Source organism: Ursus maritimus, unplaced genomic scaffold (assembly GCF_017311325.1).
Source record: "Ursus maritimus isolate PB19 unplaced genomic scaffold, ASM1731132v1 scaffold_9, whole genome shotgun sequence".
In the NCBI taxonomy this organism is placed as follows: Eukaryota; Metazoa; Chordata; class Mammalia; order Carnivora; family Ursidae; genus Ursus; species Ursus maritimus.
Window position 1 is genome coordinate 71,089,232 of NW_024427107.1, and position 17,437 is coordinate 71,106,668.

Sequence of the window (17,437 nt, forward strand, 5' to 3'; positions counted from 1 at the left end):
GGGTCCTTACCATTTTGGTGGAGAATTCTTACTCTCACTTTCCTCCATGCTTAATCTCCCATGGATTCTAAGTGAGGAACAGCTTGCGTAGTTGTCTTCAGGGATAAAATGTGATACTTTCCATTCCTGGTAGACATAGTTTGAAGGGACCTCCAATATGTGAGGCCGCCAGAATCTTACGTTTTTGATGGCAGGAACTGTGGTTTTCGTAACTCTGAATTTCCAGGGTGTGACACAGTGCCTCGCAGACAGTGGTGCTTGGTAAATCTCATAAATGAATAAACAAACGAATGTTTTTATTACATTCTCAGTAGAGTGGCATGGATTCAGAAGAATGGTCTTGCAAATTATGAGTAGATCCTATATTAGGATTTCCAACAAGTAATTATTCTTTCAACTTACAGTGTCTAGGAATTGCCCTGCACAAAACAGGGAAGGCATAATGCATTCATTATTGACTAATGAGCACATTTTGAACTATAGTATATCTTGGGGGTTTTCAAGATTCTTTCACTGAAACTAGAGCTTCATTATATCATTGTTGTATCTACTAAGTCCAAGCTCTCAGTTCCCAGAAAAAGTGGAGTCAGTGAATAGAACTTTCTCAACTTGATGTGTTTTTCTTTTCTTTTCCTCCCACAATTTTTTTCTTAAACTTTTCATGTTTGCTTGCGTGCTGGTGTTTGATGGTCAAAACACACACTTGATCTCGAGCACATTCTTCTCAGCCCAGCAGGATCACCTCTCGCCTAATATGTAGAAGATAGCTTTATCTCATTCATTTTGATCCTCCTAAAAAATGACCTCTTCAAGTTTTCCTGTATCATACTGTGATACAGAGACCGAACACCTATAATGGGATTACACTTCCATTTGAGGAAACCATTCCTAGTTTTTACAATGGAATTAATTTGTCATGATTCCATGGGATTCTGCTAAAATTACTGTAGTTTCCACTGCCAGCTTCGGGACCACTGGTATATCTGATGTAGGATGTTCGTGGGTCACATTATTAACCAGTCCTGTTGGATTTCTCCATCATGCTGTTCTTTTGGCTGACAGAAATATCCTTGTGGAAACACACATCGTTTCTCCCCATAACTTAAGTTCAATCCTACACCTTGAGTTTCTGCTTCATCGATGCCAGCCACGTGATGATGTTGTCTGTGAGCAGGTGACTTGAACAGGTTTGGCTTGCTTTTCTGGAATGGGCTTTTTTTTTTTTTTTTAAGGGCTATCAAAGCAGAATATTCCAGAAGGTCATTTTTCTCTTTTTCTTCGATGGGAAAGAACAGCTTTTAAAAAGTCTTATCATTTAGTTACTCATGATCACGTATTTTGTCTTTGTCTACACTGATAATGACAGCTTACTACCTGTTGGAGACATGATGGTAATCGACACAAACCCAATCAATCCCTGTCATCCTGGCCTTATGATCCAGCAAGGGAGGCTAGACTGCCCTCTTAATGGTTTAAGAAATAATACAAGCTCTTATCCTTTGTAGGTTTTTCAAAGAACCTAAGGAAGTCCTCTAACTTTGGATCCACGGTAACTATGATTAGCTTGAGGATGAGAAAGTCTCACTTGTCCACCTGAGAACGCCACTGAGTTCCTGGAAAATGCATCTGTTGGTAAGATACCAAGGCCAGTCAGTTCTGCCAGCATATTAGTAAGGTAGGTAAAAATAACTGGTGCATATGTGGAGAGTTTGATTCATTCTCCATTTTTTTGTTTTGTCCCAAATAACCCATGTACATAAAAAAAACATAGTAACATGTTAGATGATAGGTAGCTCAATCACGTGTAGTAGAAGATTCTAGAGGGTCAGAAGCAAGAACCAAGCCCTAAGGAAGGGACGTAGGGTTTCTTAGGTCATTAACTCCAATGGCACTTTCATGCATATGATCTATTCCCTTTGCCCTTCAGATTGCTAGAAGGTCAAATGGCAAACCACAGGGGAGGAGGGTTCAGGTCTGAATTGTGGAATCATTCTTGTGTATTTCCCACCTTAGACTGCAATGCCAACACCTCTCTATTTGTGAGATTCTCCATGTAAAATGCCATCTACCTCTCAAGATGCCTGCCCTGGGCCAGAGACAGCAGGCTTTGGTTGTGCATTTCTGAAGCCGGGGACCACACCTTCCTCACCGTTGTACTCTGAGCCTTTTGCACAGTACCTGTTGACATGTGGGTTGAAAGGAACCAAGATCTGAGAAAGTAGTTCTTCCCTCCAACAAAGTACAAGGTTCCTGCATCAAGTCGTGATGAAACCAGCAACCAGATGTCTGCCAAACTGCCATAGCTCTTGATAAGACTGTGAGGAGAACATCGGCGCCATTTGCGTGTAGATGGTTAGGCCCTTTGATCAGCTTGACGGTCACCATGGCAACCATCCACAACCAGTGCTTAGGTGCGGGATAAGAGCGAGCCAGTGATAGTCTGGCGTCGTAAGATAGCTAATCCTGCCTAAGCCTAGCAGGAACCTTTTCCATCGAAGTGTTTCAGAAAGTAGTGACACCTCATAAGAGGCCAGAGGATGGCTTGTGCTTAATATTAATACTTATTCACTAGGGCAGTGCTCTCCAGGGGGTCTGCTTACACTTGGGCTAATCTTATGGCTACGTGTGGTTTAAAAAATCTGGAGGAGTAAAACTGGATGGTTCTGAAAATTTTGCCCATTTGCATATTAATAAATGTTGACGCTTGCTTGCTTGAAGTGTTTGCTTTATTCCCCTAGATCTAAAATGTAATGCACCAAGCAAGCACGTTTTGCAGTAAAAGCAAACAGCCCCCTCTGGCTGGATAAATTTTGCTGTGGGTGCTTGCCACACGACAGAGTCCAGGTATCTTGGCGCAATTTCTGGGTCCCACTGTGTAAAGGGCAGAGTGGTGTGGTAGGAGGAGACCAGGGCATGGAGCGAGTCAGCTGACTGGGCTTTGAGTCCCAACTCTCCAGGGGATGATGAGGTGACCCTGGGCTTGTCTCTACGTGAGCCAAAGGTTGCTCATTTTTACAAAGGAGAGCTTGGACCAGATAATTTCTGATTTCTAATTTTCATTTGAGATGGATATTTTGTACAAGTACCATGGGGAGGAATGCGAGTTGAAACCTCATTTTGAAGGCACTGATCTTAGCTCCTGCCCAGAGGGGCACCCTACTTCTGACAAATTTCATTACCTTTGGCTACATAAATTGGAAACTATTTGAACTTGTGTGTGTGTTTTCTCCCCGCCAATTCATAACTCCCTCAAAATGCTACACTTGGGATTACCAGGGATGAGGGAACAGGCAGGATACAGACAATGGCAGACCAAGTGAGATCCCTTCGAGAGCTTTTAGATGGTTTTGCTAGCTTTTCCCGAAAAAAAAAAAAAAAATTTAAAAAAATTCGTGGTTTTGGGTAGGCGATGACCGTCTTGTTCCTTTCCTAGCGTTTAAGCTCAGTCGGCCACCTCATTGACAGGCAATGCATTTTTGTTCGCCAACTATTTGCTTTACACAAAGGGGCAGGGGTTCGAGAAAGAACTTAAAGAATGTTCCCTGCTTACCAAACCAAAACCCAAAGCAGCCAACCAAACGGACAGATAGCACAGCTCGTCAATAATTTCTCCCCGTCCTGGTCCAATCATGACTTAAAGTAAGAACAGCAGATAAATGTGTATCCTAGAAGAGATTAGTGGTACCATTTATATATTGTAAAGTCATGCAAACCATGCTTAAAAGGAAGCGGCTTCACTGTGGTGACCTGGGGAGGAGGAAGGCCGTGAAAAGCCCCTGCCCGGCGGGGGGCCGCCACGCACATGCATGTGTTTGAATCAGCCACTGGTGGTCTCACCGTCAAGTGTCGGGTGTGAGAGCAAGTGAGCTCTACAAAGTCTGTCTACATTACAAGGAGGACTCAGCTCACGACCCCTTCTAAATGGGCTTGTTGGGAGGGGTCCATATTGAATCGGAAATCCCGTCCCCTGTGGAGGACAGAGGCATGGAGCCACTGGGGGTGAAGGGGTCCGTGTCCGTGTCTGTCTCACCCTCGGCGAGGTAACGTTTCTCCCTCATCCAGCTCGACCCCCCGTTTGGGCCAAACATGTAATCGTCTCTGTCTTGGGAGATGCTGAAGCCACTTGGAGACCGCTCCAGCTCCTCGTGGTTGACTGACATCAGGGACAGGGGCGTGTCACTGTCCCGCGTGATGCTCCGTCTCTGCCGGGGGGAGACTCGGTCCGAGCAGGGGCCGTGCAGTTCAGCCTGGGAGTGGTAGCTTACTCGGGAGTCGAGCAGAGTCAAGATAGGCAGGACGGTGGGCCTTTCCACATACGTCGCTGCCGAGGAGGAAAGCGTCGCTTGAACCTTTCCAGAACTGGGTCCTCCTCGGGGCAGGTTCACTGGGTCGTGGGCAAAAAATCCATAGGGGCCGACTTTGTCGAGGGGCAGCTGGTGGAAGCTGTAGGGGGCCTCGGGGGGGCCCGTCTCGGAATAATTGCAGATGATGGTTTTCAGATCGGAATCTCTGTGGTCCTCCAGCTTTTCCACCTCGGCTGGCGAGGACGCCCCCTTGGTCGGGTAGTAGTCCGTGACGCGCACCTGCAGCCGTTCCATGTGCTGCAGGTGCATATCCACCAGGAAGTCCAGTTTCTTCCCCATGTCGTGCACCTGGGAGATACAAGCAAGTGGGCGTCACTGCTTTTCCAGGGTGGGGGTGGCTCTTTCCGGTCGGCAGGAAATACCACGGGAAAGCAGGAGGGTTCCTGCAAATCATCATCTTAACAACGACGGGTCATTTCGCACTTCCTACCTTGGAGCCCCGCACACGTGTTCGTGCTAGTCTACAAACAACCCGGCAAGGGCTTTCTGGGAAGCGAAAGCTGGGACCTGAGAGGGGTCTGAAGACAACTGGTACCCCAGGAGCTGCTGCCTTTGGGTCAAGGAGCAGGAGTTCTTGATTTGCGAACATTTGCTTAGACAGAAGCCTGTGGGTTAGTGTCCGTTCCTACTGTGGGCTGTGTAAGCCTCCTAGACACAAGGGCAGTGGGGAGCAAGAGCTGTACCTCTTAGAACTGAGGTCCCAGCCAGGGGCCTTGGAGTGGGAGCTGCACTCGGGTAAGCAGTATCTGCTCCTACCTGCAAAACCTGGGAACTGATTTAATCTTTGTGAGTGCAAACACACGGTGTGCGTGTGTGTGTGCCCGTGCATGTGTGCGTGTGTGGTGTTCTCTCCCCGACAAGTCACAACTCCCCAGAAGGCCCTGCAGGCAGGAGGAGCACCCCCCTCTTCCAGGTGAGGCCAGGTAGGACAGTACCACGTAGAGGCTGGGACGGTCTCCAAGCCTCACCGGTAACTACGACTTAGAGCACCTAGTAAGTGCCGGACCCTGCTTGATGCCCCTTACAGATGTTGACTCCTTCCATTTCCCAACTGCCCAGGGAGGTGAAGACTGTGTTCTCTCTCTTTTATAGGCGAGGAAACAGAGGCAGAGAGAGAAAATAGTTTGTCAAAGGTCACAGAGCTGGGAAACGCAAGAGCTGAGACTACGAATTAAAATTTAAAAAAGAAAAATGATATTGCTGATAGGCCAAGAGAGAGTAATCCTTCAAGGTTCCTCTTGCCTCTCTCGCGCAGATCCCATGTGGGGTCATGAATAACATAAGAGGGCTGGGAGGGATCCTGGTGGGATGTGGCAGAGCCGTCTGGCCGGGGCGCAGCTGAGTGGGCTTTGCTCTCACAGAGGCCCCTTCAGAGACAGTGAGACGTGAGCTGCATGGGGTGCTGGGCGGGAACAGCTTCTCTTTCTGCCCTGACCGAAGCCCTGCTCCAGGCCCCTTCGTGCAGGGCCACCCACTGACCTGTTCTCTGGGGGCCGGAAGACTAGGGACACAGGGAATGTGGGGAAGGGGACAAGCATTTCTTCAGGGAGCAGCACCTCGAGGCACGTGCGACGAGCAGCTATGTCTATTAAGCGTCTACTGCGTGCCAGTGACTTCCCACATGATTCGAAACGTGTACCAACTCATTCAATGCTCCTAGTCCCCTTACGAGGTATGAGAATCCCCGTTTTACAGATGAGGACACTGAGGCTCGGGACAACGAATGAACTTGCATGTCCCGGAGCCAGTATGTGCTAACTCAGGATGGAATTTCCACATCCTTTTTCTGAGTGGTCAGACTCAACTCTTATCTCCCTATGAAAAAAAAAAGGACATTTGAAAATAAACGTTCTACGGCTTGTTTTTGGGTGAGGGAAAGGAAAGACCTACCTGTCTTTCGACTTTCACGAACTTGCCCATCATGCTTTGGTCTTCAGTTTCCGAGGTGGTTGCTCTGGCTACATACGGTTCATTCCTAGGAAAGAGCCAGCGAGTCTGTAAGCTCATCGTACCTACGTTTGCTGTGCCAGGCTGGCTCAGCGAAGCGGCCACGGCCCCTGGGGCTCTCGTCCCTGCTCACGCTTATGCGGTCTGGAAGAGGCCCACTCAGCTCTGGAGGCACGAGTGAGGCAGGAAAGGCTGGCGTTTCCCTGCCTGCAGCCCCCGGGTCTTACCCTTCCTTGCAGCAATAGTTGAAGCCAAATATTCAGCTGTGTTTCGGAGGCTTTGGGTCAAAGGTAATAAAGCACCTCGCTGTGCCTAGAAGGTTTGGTGCCTTTAAATCGCGTTCTTTTGGCTTTCAGTGTTGAACTGCGGTTGAGAGCTTCTCATATAAGTGTGTGGGGGGGTAGGCTGGGTGGGACTAGGGGTTGGCTAATCTCTGAAATTCTAGACAGTGGCCGTATCTCATTGGTTCCATTTGGTTAAGATGGGGAAACAGGTGTGGGATTGGAAAACAGTGCAGAAGAGGCTGCTGGCGGGGAATGGCATTGAGATGGTTCCTCGGCGGTGCAGGTTATGTTCTAAGTGGAAGAGAACCTGCAGGGAGCCTGGCTATGGCTCAAAAGCATCGTGTCAGGCACTCTGGACGTAGTTGGTTTTTCTCTCTCACACGCTCCTGACTGCTGCTCAGTCCCTGGCCTGTCTCCGGCTGAGTGGTCTTGAATTAAAGCAGACATGGCCCGTGTACTCATTCCAGCCCACCGTTTTCCTTAGCTTGCCCAGTTTTAAAAACATGTAAGCCATTTAAAAAATCAGGAATTTCATATGACATCTGGATGTTCAGTTTTTCTTGAAAAATGAGACTCTCCAGAACCAGAGGATAGCGATTCCTAAAATTAACAACAGCAGAGCAGGGGGACAATAATCTCCTTTGGCTGGGGCACGTGCCCTCCAGGACCCCAGGGTCCACCACTCCCTATTCCACCCCCTGGACTGAGGTTGAAGGTCAGATGTCTTTACGTCAGCCCGCTTATGCTCTTGCTTTGTTTTTCATAAAGCGGTTATCGCTATAAGGTTCATGGGAGTGCTTCCTTAAGCCTGACTCCCATTCCTCATTCATGCTTCCTGCCCTGAAGACCTCTGGGAATTAAGAACATACAAATTTGGGCAGCGGACCTTCTCCGGGACTGCTGCCCCTGGTTCACTGGAGGCCTGTACAAGGAACAATTCCAAACACTTTGCATGGGGACAGCAGGACTGCCCCGGTGACGGACAGAGCTCTCTGCCTGTGACTGTGCTGTCAGAGGCCTGACGGCTGATTTTCTTCTCTGTGAGGGGGTTCGGTCAACGTAGGGCTAATGATGCAGGAAAAGCCAAATGGCTTCAACTCTGCTCATACGAGGTATTCTTTGTGTCCCAATAAACTTGCGGGGCTCCTCCTCTTTTATAACCCATTGATGGTTATGTTTATTTTCAATAACCACAGAAGGAGTGTCACCCACACAGTCTGGGAAGAGGGGCAATAAGTCTTTAGTACGGAAACCTTACAAAACGGGAATAAGCTTCAAGCTCTTTTTTTCATTTTACTGAGAGGAATGGCAGCCGCCCCCACCCCCCTACCCTGCCACCCCCAACCATAAAGGAAGCGAGCTGAGATTTGGGGATGGGGAAGGGCCATGCGGCCTCAGTCCATGTTCCCATGCCCCACCTGGGAGATTGCTGGGATGGGTAGGTGAACGCTGCCCCTCTCTGAGACTTCTTATGTTTTGGGGTAGATGGAGGTCCAGGGGTGAAAATCATGTCTATTCTGAAAGAGACACACAAGGAGGGGATTACATCACAAAGAGCTTTACAGGTAAAGAGAGGAGAGCGATTCCTTCTCTTCTCTCTTCAGCCAAACAGGGTTTGAAATAATATGACAGAAGGGAAAGGGGGGGAGGGGAGGAGGGAGAAAGAGGGAGTGAAGGAGAGATAATTTATAATCGCCATATATTATTATTATTACTTTTGTGCAGTAGTAGCGAGCATATCTCCCCAACCCAGGGGAGAGAAGCAGCTAAACCAGAGACAGAGTGAGGATCACATCTTGTTGGTTCTCATAGGAAATGCCATGTGGAAGCCTATCTGGTCTTTCAGCATTTGTATTCTTTCCCCAAACATCTGATTAGAGAGTTTTCTTGTAAAACCCTAGGCTTTGTTCGCAGCTGTGCGGATCTCTGCGGCTCTTCAGGCTTCCTGGCCACTGGGGGGCGGCCTCGCACCCGCTCCTGCACCTTGCTTCCTTTTCTGCATGTGGTGCCAGCTCCCCCCGTCCATTTGGCGCTGAGCACAACCGCAGACAGACGCCCCCACTGCCCCGCGGGGCTGGGGCGGGGTGTGGGAGCAACCCTGAAGGCTCCTTGCAGGCTCAGGCCTGCTAAGACCGCGTGCTCAAAAGTAGCCAAGGATCACTCGGCTTCTCTGCAGACCGGGCGGCTTCCCCATGGACACCACCATATCCTCAGTCGCCCTTCCTTCCTCTCGGGCCCACCGCCCTATCAGCGTGGCTGGGGATACGCAGTCAGCTATCAGGTGGTCAGCCTCCAGCGGTGACTCTTCGAAATGCATGTGCCTAATACATACCGAAAGCAATGACTGCAGGAAGGTCCACTCTGCGGGCATTAAGATGGGCCAATATTTTTGATCGGTATGTCCTAGACATCACGCTCCCTTCACCTCGGACAGAGCCATATGTGCCTCTGTAACAGCGTGTTCAGCTCAGAACTCATTCGCACATCCTGTTGTGACGCAGGCATGGAGTACCGACTGTATGCCTGCCGCTATGCCCGGCTGCAGTCAATATTCCATTTAGGGGTAAGTCCAGATCACAAATAAGCGTTCCCCCAACCCAACATCATGGCTCACTTCCTACTCTTTCATCCCAATGGTCCTGTTCACTCTGCAGGACACCTCGGCCCGGCAACATGGTGCAGAGGAGGAAACCGAGGTCCAGACGGGACTTGACGGGACTTGTGTCCACTTGAAATCTCACACAGGCCAGAGGACGAGCCCCACGTAGGGCTCTGGTTTCCTGAGGTCAGTCCTATGTCTTGACCTCATATTGCCCTTTGGGTTTTTTTTTAATGTTTTTTTTGTTTTAAAAGGAAATTTTTACAATTCATTAAAGATTTGATAAATTTAAAAAGTGGAAAAAAAAATCACACGTGGACTCATCACTTCAGGATCACCACTGCCATCCCTCCGTTTGTGCAGGTTCCCTATAGGGCAGTGCGTGTGTATATTTCTAAGTAAACATATGGGCATAGTTTTTGTAACCATACCATATGTATATATTATTAACCTCCCAAGATCGATGCAGAGACTATACAGGAACATAATCATTTGTATACATTTAAGTATATGGACATGCACAGGTGTAAGCGTGTATATATACGTCTGACTATTATTAGTAATCATATTATATGTATTCACTGATTGCATAATTTTTTATCTCATTGTATGCACTTTTTTTTAGAGACAGAGGGTGTGAGTGGGGGGAGTGGAGGAGGGGCAGAGGGAGAGGGAGAGCATCTGAAGCAGGCTCCATGCTCAGAGCCTGACGCAGGCTCAATCCCGCGACCCTGAGATCATGACCTGAGCCAAAATCAAGAGTGGGACGCTGAACCGACTGAGCCACCCAGTGCCCCTCATTATATACATTTTTTAAATGTCATTTGATGGTTGCGTAACTTTTTAATGAGAGTAGGAACATTTTTTTTTCTTAATCGCTATTTAATATAATTGAAGTGGAACATGGTGTGTTGGACGGAACAGGAGTTGTGCAGCCAGTTGGATCTGGTGTGACTTCCAGCTCTTCCACTGATTAATTTTGGGTAAGTTCACTGCCCCTTGAGCTTGGGTTTCATGGTCTGTAAGAGGCCATCCACAATGCAGTGCTGCGTGAGGTTATGAGGGATTAGACATACGTACGTAGAGCACCCAGGTGCTCCGCAAAAATGGTGACACTTACCAGTTGGCATTGATGCTGCTTCCATTATTTTCACTATTATAAACAATACCTGATGAAAATACTTTTTAATACGGGGAAAAATTTATATTTAGAATTGGACATTGGGACTCAGTTGATAATCATCTCACTCTGGGTGGCAACATCCAAAGCATCAGAGTCGGGGCTGGTCAGTCATATGCCTTTTCTCCATGAGGACTGATCGGAGTGTTGACCTTGGCTAAGGTCAAAGTCATAGAGCTTCTTCACAGCCTGTTCGGTGCTTGTTGGCCTTCACATCCACAATGCACGATGAATGTTTTTGTTCTTAAAGTTTCTCCCCAGCATTCTGGACCATTTCTGAACGGCTTTCGCCCTGAGCTCTAGCTAGGTTCATCCGGCTTTGGCTCCTTCACGGTCAGGAGAGCAGAGTTCCTCCAGATGCAACTATCTTACCTGGTCTGAAGGTACTTTATCCTGGAAAGCATGTCGAGATGTCCTGCAGAATACTGCTCAATCACATCCTTCACGTCGTAAGGCCTCAAAGTCTCCTTAAATTTTTTTTTATAGAGACGGAATTGTAGAATTCTGCAAGGTGAAGTAGAGACATGTGCTTCATGAGTAGAGAGTAAAGGAAACTGTAATTCAAGCCTAGCACACTCAGGGGCAGGGAAAGAAAAGAACCAAAAAGAAAATGACTTGGTGGGGCAAGGCACGAGACGTTCCAACTCATGGTTCTGGTTCCACCCCTTTGAGCCACACAGAGTTAGTCTGGCTAGTGCCTCTTCTTCGTGACTATCTCTCTTCAATCATTTGAATAATAATGAAATCATAGTAACAATAAAAGCTAACACTTATTGGGCATTCATTGCAGGTTAGACACAGAGCTAAGTGCTTTATGAACAACCTGCTGATAGATCAGCTCGTAGATGATAAGACTGTGGTCCAGAGAGCTCCAGCATCTTCCCAGGGCCACCTGGCTAATAATGTCAGAGCTGTCCTCAAACCCGGGTTTGTATGCCGACAAGGCCCATGCCCTTAATCACTGTGCCACACTGCTTTCTCTTTGAGGACAGCTGACATAGTTCTTCCTCAACAGCCTCTTTAATTATTTGCCTCATGAGTGCCTAGAAAAGAGAAACTAGCTTCAGTTCCCTGAGTTTTCTCAGCTTCTTAGGAAAGAGGAGCACCCAGAACTCGTAGATACCAAAGCCTCCCCTCCATCATCCTGGGAATCAATAAAGGCACCCCAGATGGCTAATGTTCCTTGAAAAGCCCATCATGGGGTCAACCCCCCCCCCAAGCATGGTATCAGTTAAACCCTCCAATCATAGGCCAGCGCTGGGAAACATGGCCTACCTCAGGCCCTCCCTTCTCCTACTCGTGAGGGTCAATTTTTGTAGTGTATTCAGAGTTCATTTCATTTGTCATCACCCAGGTCCAGCTTCTCAACACTATTCTGGCTTATTGATTATGCCATCTAATTCAGGTGCCATCCTTTCCAACTGGGTGCCATTTTCTAAGCCTGCCCTTGCTGCAGCTCTGTCTAAGGCAGGTGTCAGCAGGGGGCGGCTCACAGGCCGAATCAGGCCTACTGCCTGTTTTTGAAAGTAAAGTTGGAACACGCCCACCCCCATTCATGTATGTACCGGCTAGGGCTGCTTTTGTACCGCAGAGTCAGAGCTGAGTACTTGAACAGACACCTGTGGACCACAAAGCCTGAAATACTTACTATCTGGCTCTTTACAGAAAAAGTTCGCCAACCCCTGAACTAAGGCATCAATAAAAAAATTCTAAAAAGAACAAGGCAGGGGCGCCTGGGTGGCACAGCGGTTGAACGTCTGCCTTCGGCGCAGGGCGTGATCCCAGCGTTATGGGATCGAGCCCCACATCAGGCTCCTCTGCTATGAGCCTGCTTCTTCCTCTCCCACTCCCCCTGCTTGTGTTCCCTCTCTCGCTGGCTGTCTCTATCTCTGTCAAATAAATAAAATCTTTAAAAAAAATAAAAAATAAAAATAAATAATAAATAAAAAGAATAAGGCAGAAGCCAGACCATAGATCGTCACAACACAGACCTCTCTCCAAGTTGGCACAGATTCATTCACTGGTCTTTTCTTTTTTCTTTTTTTTTTTTTTAAGATTTTATATACTTATTATTTGAGGGGGGAGGGGAGAGAGAGAGTGTGTGCACAAACAGGGGGAGGGGCAGAGGGAGAGGGAGAGAGAGAACCTCAAGCAGACTCCCTGCTGAGCATGGAGCCCAATGAGGGGCTCGATCCCAGGACCCTGAGATCACAACCTGAGCCAAAATCAAGAGTCGGACACCTAACCGACTGAGCCACCCAGGCGCCCCTCACATTCGCTATTTCTTTGAATCAGATCTTTGAAGCAGTTACGAATCTAAGCAGTAATGCTTCATCCCACCGTAGTTCTGTCACATTGCACGGGTGGTGTCATGAGAAACCAGGTCAACGGCTCTGCTGAGGCTCACATATTATAACCCTCTTGTGCTTCCCTGATCGATTAGCCTAGGAATCTTGCTGAAAATGTCACAACTAGTTCTTGGAGAATCCAGCTTAGTTTCTAGAATTCACCGCCACTGCTGTAGAGTGCTTATAAGCCCATCTTCTGATCCAAGTTTCCTGTTAAGCCTATTTTTATTTTCCTGTGGAATTCTGAAGCAAAACAAAAATAGCCAGGGTAGATTATCGTCTCATCTGACAGACACACGCACAATCCTATAACTATGTTGTTGAAAATGCTAAGTTGAAAAGAGCTAGGTGGATGGAGACATATAAGATCTATTATGGGTAAGAGGTATAAAGGAAGAAAACTCCACGTCAATATTCCCTTCACTCCCAGACCTGTAAAACAAATGGTGGCCAATGCCAGACAAGAGCATGACAATCGGAAATGCTGTCAGGAGCCTGTGGGAGCATTTTCATAAACCAGGGAACAAGAGCTACCCATGATGCCTTGCTAACGTAGAAGTCATTTTTCTTCAGGCAGCTACACGTTCTAGTATTGCCATACTCTGGGACCTGACTCACGAGTTACCTGACGGGGCTTCCACCCACCTTCCCAACGCCAATATCCTGTGGGAGCTGAACTGGGGTCTGGCCCTCAGTGGGGAGGAGGGGGCCTCACCTGACGGCTCGGATGGCGGCCTTCAGGGTGGGGATCATTTCTTCGATGAGGAAGTCATTCCCGTAGGCCCTGTCTTCCGCCATGGGATCACCTGTCCCAGCATCTGGGAGGGAGACACACATATCAAACAGTAGGCCATAGCACTTGGAAAGGCTTGGGGACTCCATTCGGTCAGAGCCTTCGAGGCTCAACCTCCAGAGTCTTTGCTCCCACTTTGTGAAACAATATGGTGTTCTTTAGTTGTGACGCCGTTCAGGCCTTCTTAGCAGGTCCTCCTATTCTCCAGACATGAGTTAGAGGTGCCCACAGTCCAGGACTGTTGACGGGGGAGAAGGCTAGCAAGGCAGGGATGTGAGTTTTGGGGTTCCTGAGTGACCTCTCAGAGGCAGCAAAGGGCATCCACGTGGGTGGTGTTATCAGACACCCGAGTCCAGATTCCTGCTGTCAGTCACTACTCTGGTGACCTTGTGGGGTCACGTTCTGAGCCCTGCCTGTCCTCCTTTGTCACAAGTAAAAGGGACACACGGAGGTATTGCTCCCACTGCCTCCTAGGGGTGCTGAGGCCCCTGGGTCTCCAGATCCCTCTGCACCTGGCCCTCTTTGTCCTTCAAGTTGACCTCCAAGGCAGTGCACTTCCATGCGACCACCCTTACGAGACAAGACCGTGAGCCAAGGCTTCCCGGAGGCGTCTGCACAGACGAGTGTGGCGATCCCGGCCCGGAGAACAGCTAACTCGGGAGCCCCCCACTCCCCACGCTGTGGGGAGCATTGCAGGGGTCCCCAGCCACAGGTGCATGGGATGAAGCACGAAGTTGGTTCAGGAAGGTGGGAATGGGCTGCTCTACAGATGGGGCAGGTCTTCTATCAGGGAGGGAGGGTGGGGAGGCGAGGGGGGGCAGGGAGAAGTGGAGGGGACAGAGCGAGGGACGAGAAAGGTCTCACCTTCGGAGCTCTGCCAGAAAGCGTAGGCTTTCATGCGGAAGGCGGTGCGGAAACGTTCTTTATTGTTTAAGCCCACAGGCTTTGGTTCTTTAGAAGGACTTTCTTCTATGGCATCTACATTCAGAGGGGTAAATAGCTTTCCTTTAGTATTGCTACCACGAGGATTAGAAAGGCGAACCCGATCCAAGAGACCCAGCTTTTGGCTACAAAATAAGCAAAAGTGAACAATTTTCCTCCTTGAGTGCAGGCTTTCGTAATTACCCGTCCCTCTCCATAAAGACTCACACATTGACCTCCGCATGTGACCAGGGGAGGCGTGCCCTCAGTACTAAAGCTGATTTAGCAGCTTGGACTGGGACAGGGCTCGGCGGTTTACCAGCTAGGACACAGTGGGCACGTTTCTTAACCTCTCTGCACTTGTCTTTTCTCCAATGCTTACATGGAGCTCAAATGGCAGAGAGGACATCGGATGCCTAGCTCCCAATGGCAGGTGGCCGGGCTTCCTGCCTTCCCCTGTCCCGTCTCCTCAATAACTTCCTTTGTACCACTCCATGGTGCCCAGGGAGCAGCTCTTACAGAAGAAGCCTTTCAAATGTTCCTCGAACAGACTCGAATGACATAAATTACAGAAAGCAGGCACCCTAACCCGGATGTCTATGGATAGATAGGGGCCATGGATTGAACTTGGAGGGAGGCGGTCCCTGAGCTTGGATGGGAAAAACATTGCCTCTTCACTTGACTAACTTCTAACGGAAATTAGCATAACTTTCAATGACGAATGTAGGTAATAAACCCTAGTAACACCCTCAAGCCCCAGTCTTATCCTGTGTCTTCCACAACAGAAATCACAAGGCATTTTAGATCCCGTTATCTCCGGGGATTGCTGTGCTCATAGCTGTTTCCAAGTGATGGTAGTATTCTGACTGGCCACAGGTCTTTAAATCCATCACGGAGAAGCCCACGTACAACTGCATCTCAAATGTTTCAATGTTTTGATAGTTATCAATACAATCACTTTCTTTTGTAAGCTTAGGCGTTTTACGTGTGAATTCGAGATTGTGATTCTGAGAAAGGGTCCCTGGGCTTCATCACACGGCCAAAAGTGTTCTTGGCACAAAAAAATGCTGGTAAGTCCAACATAAAGTAGCCCTGGCACAGAATTTGTGTCCCGGTCCACCCCTGGCCATGCAGGTGACCTTGGGCAAATCCATGTACTTTCTGAGCCGCAGGTCCCTCATCTTTAAAATAGGGGGGCCCACTCTCCACTTCGCCCGGTTGCAAGGAGATGATGTTTGCCAAGGATTTGGCATAAAGCCTGGCACACAATAGGTGTTCGATAAATATTAACTTCTTCCCTCTATTTCTCAAGCCTGGGGCATGAGGAACAAGGCCCTCTTTGGATGGAACATACCAGAGAAAAGCCACGCGGCTAGTTTTCATACATCGAGACACTCTCGACTCAGTGGCTTCCTCTCGTTACCTCACACAGGGCTTGGCACATAGTAGTGCACCACGTGCTTGTGGAATGAACGGGTGAGCTGATGAATATGGGCTGTGGAAGCAGCTCTGCATTGGCCCGAGCTGATTTAGTCTTTCTAAGGAGCGTGTCGGGTGATCGCAGCCACGTGCTTCCTGCCAGAAGCTGCTGGCGCCTCTGTGGCGAGGTGCAGTGGGGAGGTCGCGCGGGCTGGAGCCGCGGAGGGGGGTGGAACCCTCCCCCTGCAGAGCAGGTGCCCCCACGCTCTCTGAGCACCGGGGCCTGAACGGTCAGTGGGCCTAAAGCACCTGCTGTGTAGAGGCGTGCAGACATTACACATGATAACATCTGCAACGTTCCCTGCCTCGGCCTGGCACAGAGAAGGCACTAGGACGTATGTGGTTAATAACTAAGGGAATGAACGTGTGGCTGCGCAGGCATTACTCCTGGCTCCCTCTGAACTGTTCTCTCCCACCCAGCATCGTTACACGAATAACCTGCCCAGAGTACATTCCGGAAAACTCTAGTACTCCGATGGCTTTATCCTCCCTGTGCCAAAGACAACATTTTCAGAGTGGCTTTCCCGACCAGTTCTAGAAGAACGACTGCTAGGACAGAGAACTGTATCAGGGTCCGTGGGCTTGAAGTCCTGCACAAGGCAGGAAGTCGACTGAACAGAAAGAAGGCTTTCCTACGCGTGAGTTCAGTAGAAAGGGGACTTTAGGACAGTCTCTCCTCAGGTCTGCTTCTTCTTGGCCCCTACCTCCTGTGTCTTGCTAGATCGCCCAGAGGTTGTGTCCTTCCATGTGCACCAAGCCTCTGCCGGCCCCGAGCTCCCACCTGCACGCCCAGCTCTCCAGCTGCCATGAGCCCTGCCTTCTCAGCCCACCTCATCGCTCTCGACCTTTACAACGGCCTGAGCACCCCTCCCCCCGCCCCCAGAAATCAGGGGCTGCCCATGTCTTCCAAAGACATGCTGCAGTTTTCTCTGTCACACTCACACACCGTGTGTAGACCGTATGTTTCCATGTCTGCTCCCCACCCCAGTCCCCCCCCCCACTGGAACGTGCAATCCCAGCAAAGCAAAGACTCTGCCTGGTTATCTTTGAGCCCCCGACCCGCCCTTCCCCAGCACATCCCCAAGTTCAGGGTGGCCGTGAAAATCATGACCTTTGGGGCAATCCCAGCCCTGAGGGGTAAGGTCCTGAGGAACACGTGACCCAGGACACAGAAGTCACTCTCTCTGGCCCCAGCTCCTCACACGCACAGTGATGTCAGCCCTCACTGCGCTCAGGGCTCTCTGAGAGTTAAATGAGGGAATGCGTGGAAAGCGCTTAGCCCACTTCTGGAACGAGGATTGGAGAAGCCTTCAGTAAATGCCGGCTGTCACCATTATCTTGGTTAATAATCCTCTTCCCGCAGAAGCAGGAGAGGGCTAGCGGCATGTGTGTAAAGGATGGATAAAATTTCCTGAGCCACAAAATAAGTTTTTTTTTTTTAATTTAAATGAACTGAGATAAGTTCTGGGGATTTATATATTATTTTACAGTGCTTCCTGATGCCGGTCTCACACACTCACCA

General features: G+C 49.1%; 1 protein-coding gene across 1 annotated transcript in view; it reads right to left on the reverse strand.

Annotated features, from left to right (window-relative positions):
* Positions 1-3,911: 3,911 nt before the first annotated feature.
* The window catches only part of KCNQ3 (potassium voltage-gated channel subfamily Q member 3), a 286,185-nt gene continuing 272,659 nt past the window's right edge, over positions 3,912-17,437 (reverse strand). Inside the window, exons 10-15 of the mRNA XM_040626033.1 lie at positions 14,380-14,582; positions 13,438-13,540; positions 10,747-10,878; positions 8,014-8,112; positions 6,255-6,339; positions 3,912-4,652 (exon numbers count right to left, since the gene is read on the reverse strand). Coding sequence (XP_040481967.1) covers positions 3,918-4,652; positions 6,255-6,339; positions 8,014-8,112; positions 10,747-10,878; positions 13,438-13,540; positions 14,380-14,582 — 1,357 coding nt within the window. The 3' untranslated portion in view covers positions 3,912-3,917. The remainder of the gene's footprint in view (positions 4,653-6,254; positions 6,340-8,013; positions 8,113-10,746; positions 10,879-13,437; positions 13,541-14,379; positions 14,583-17,437) is intronic.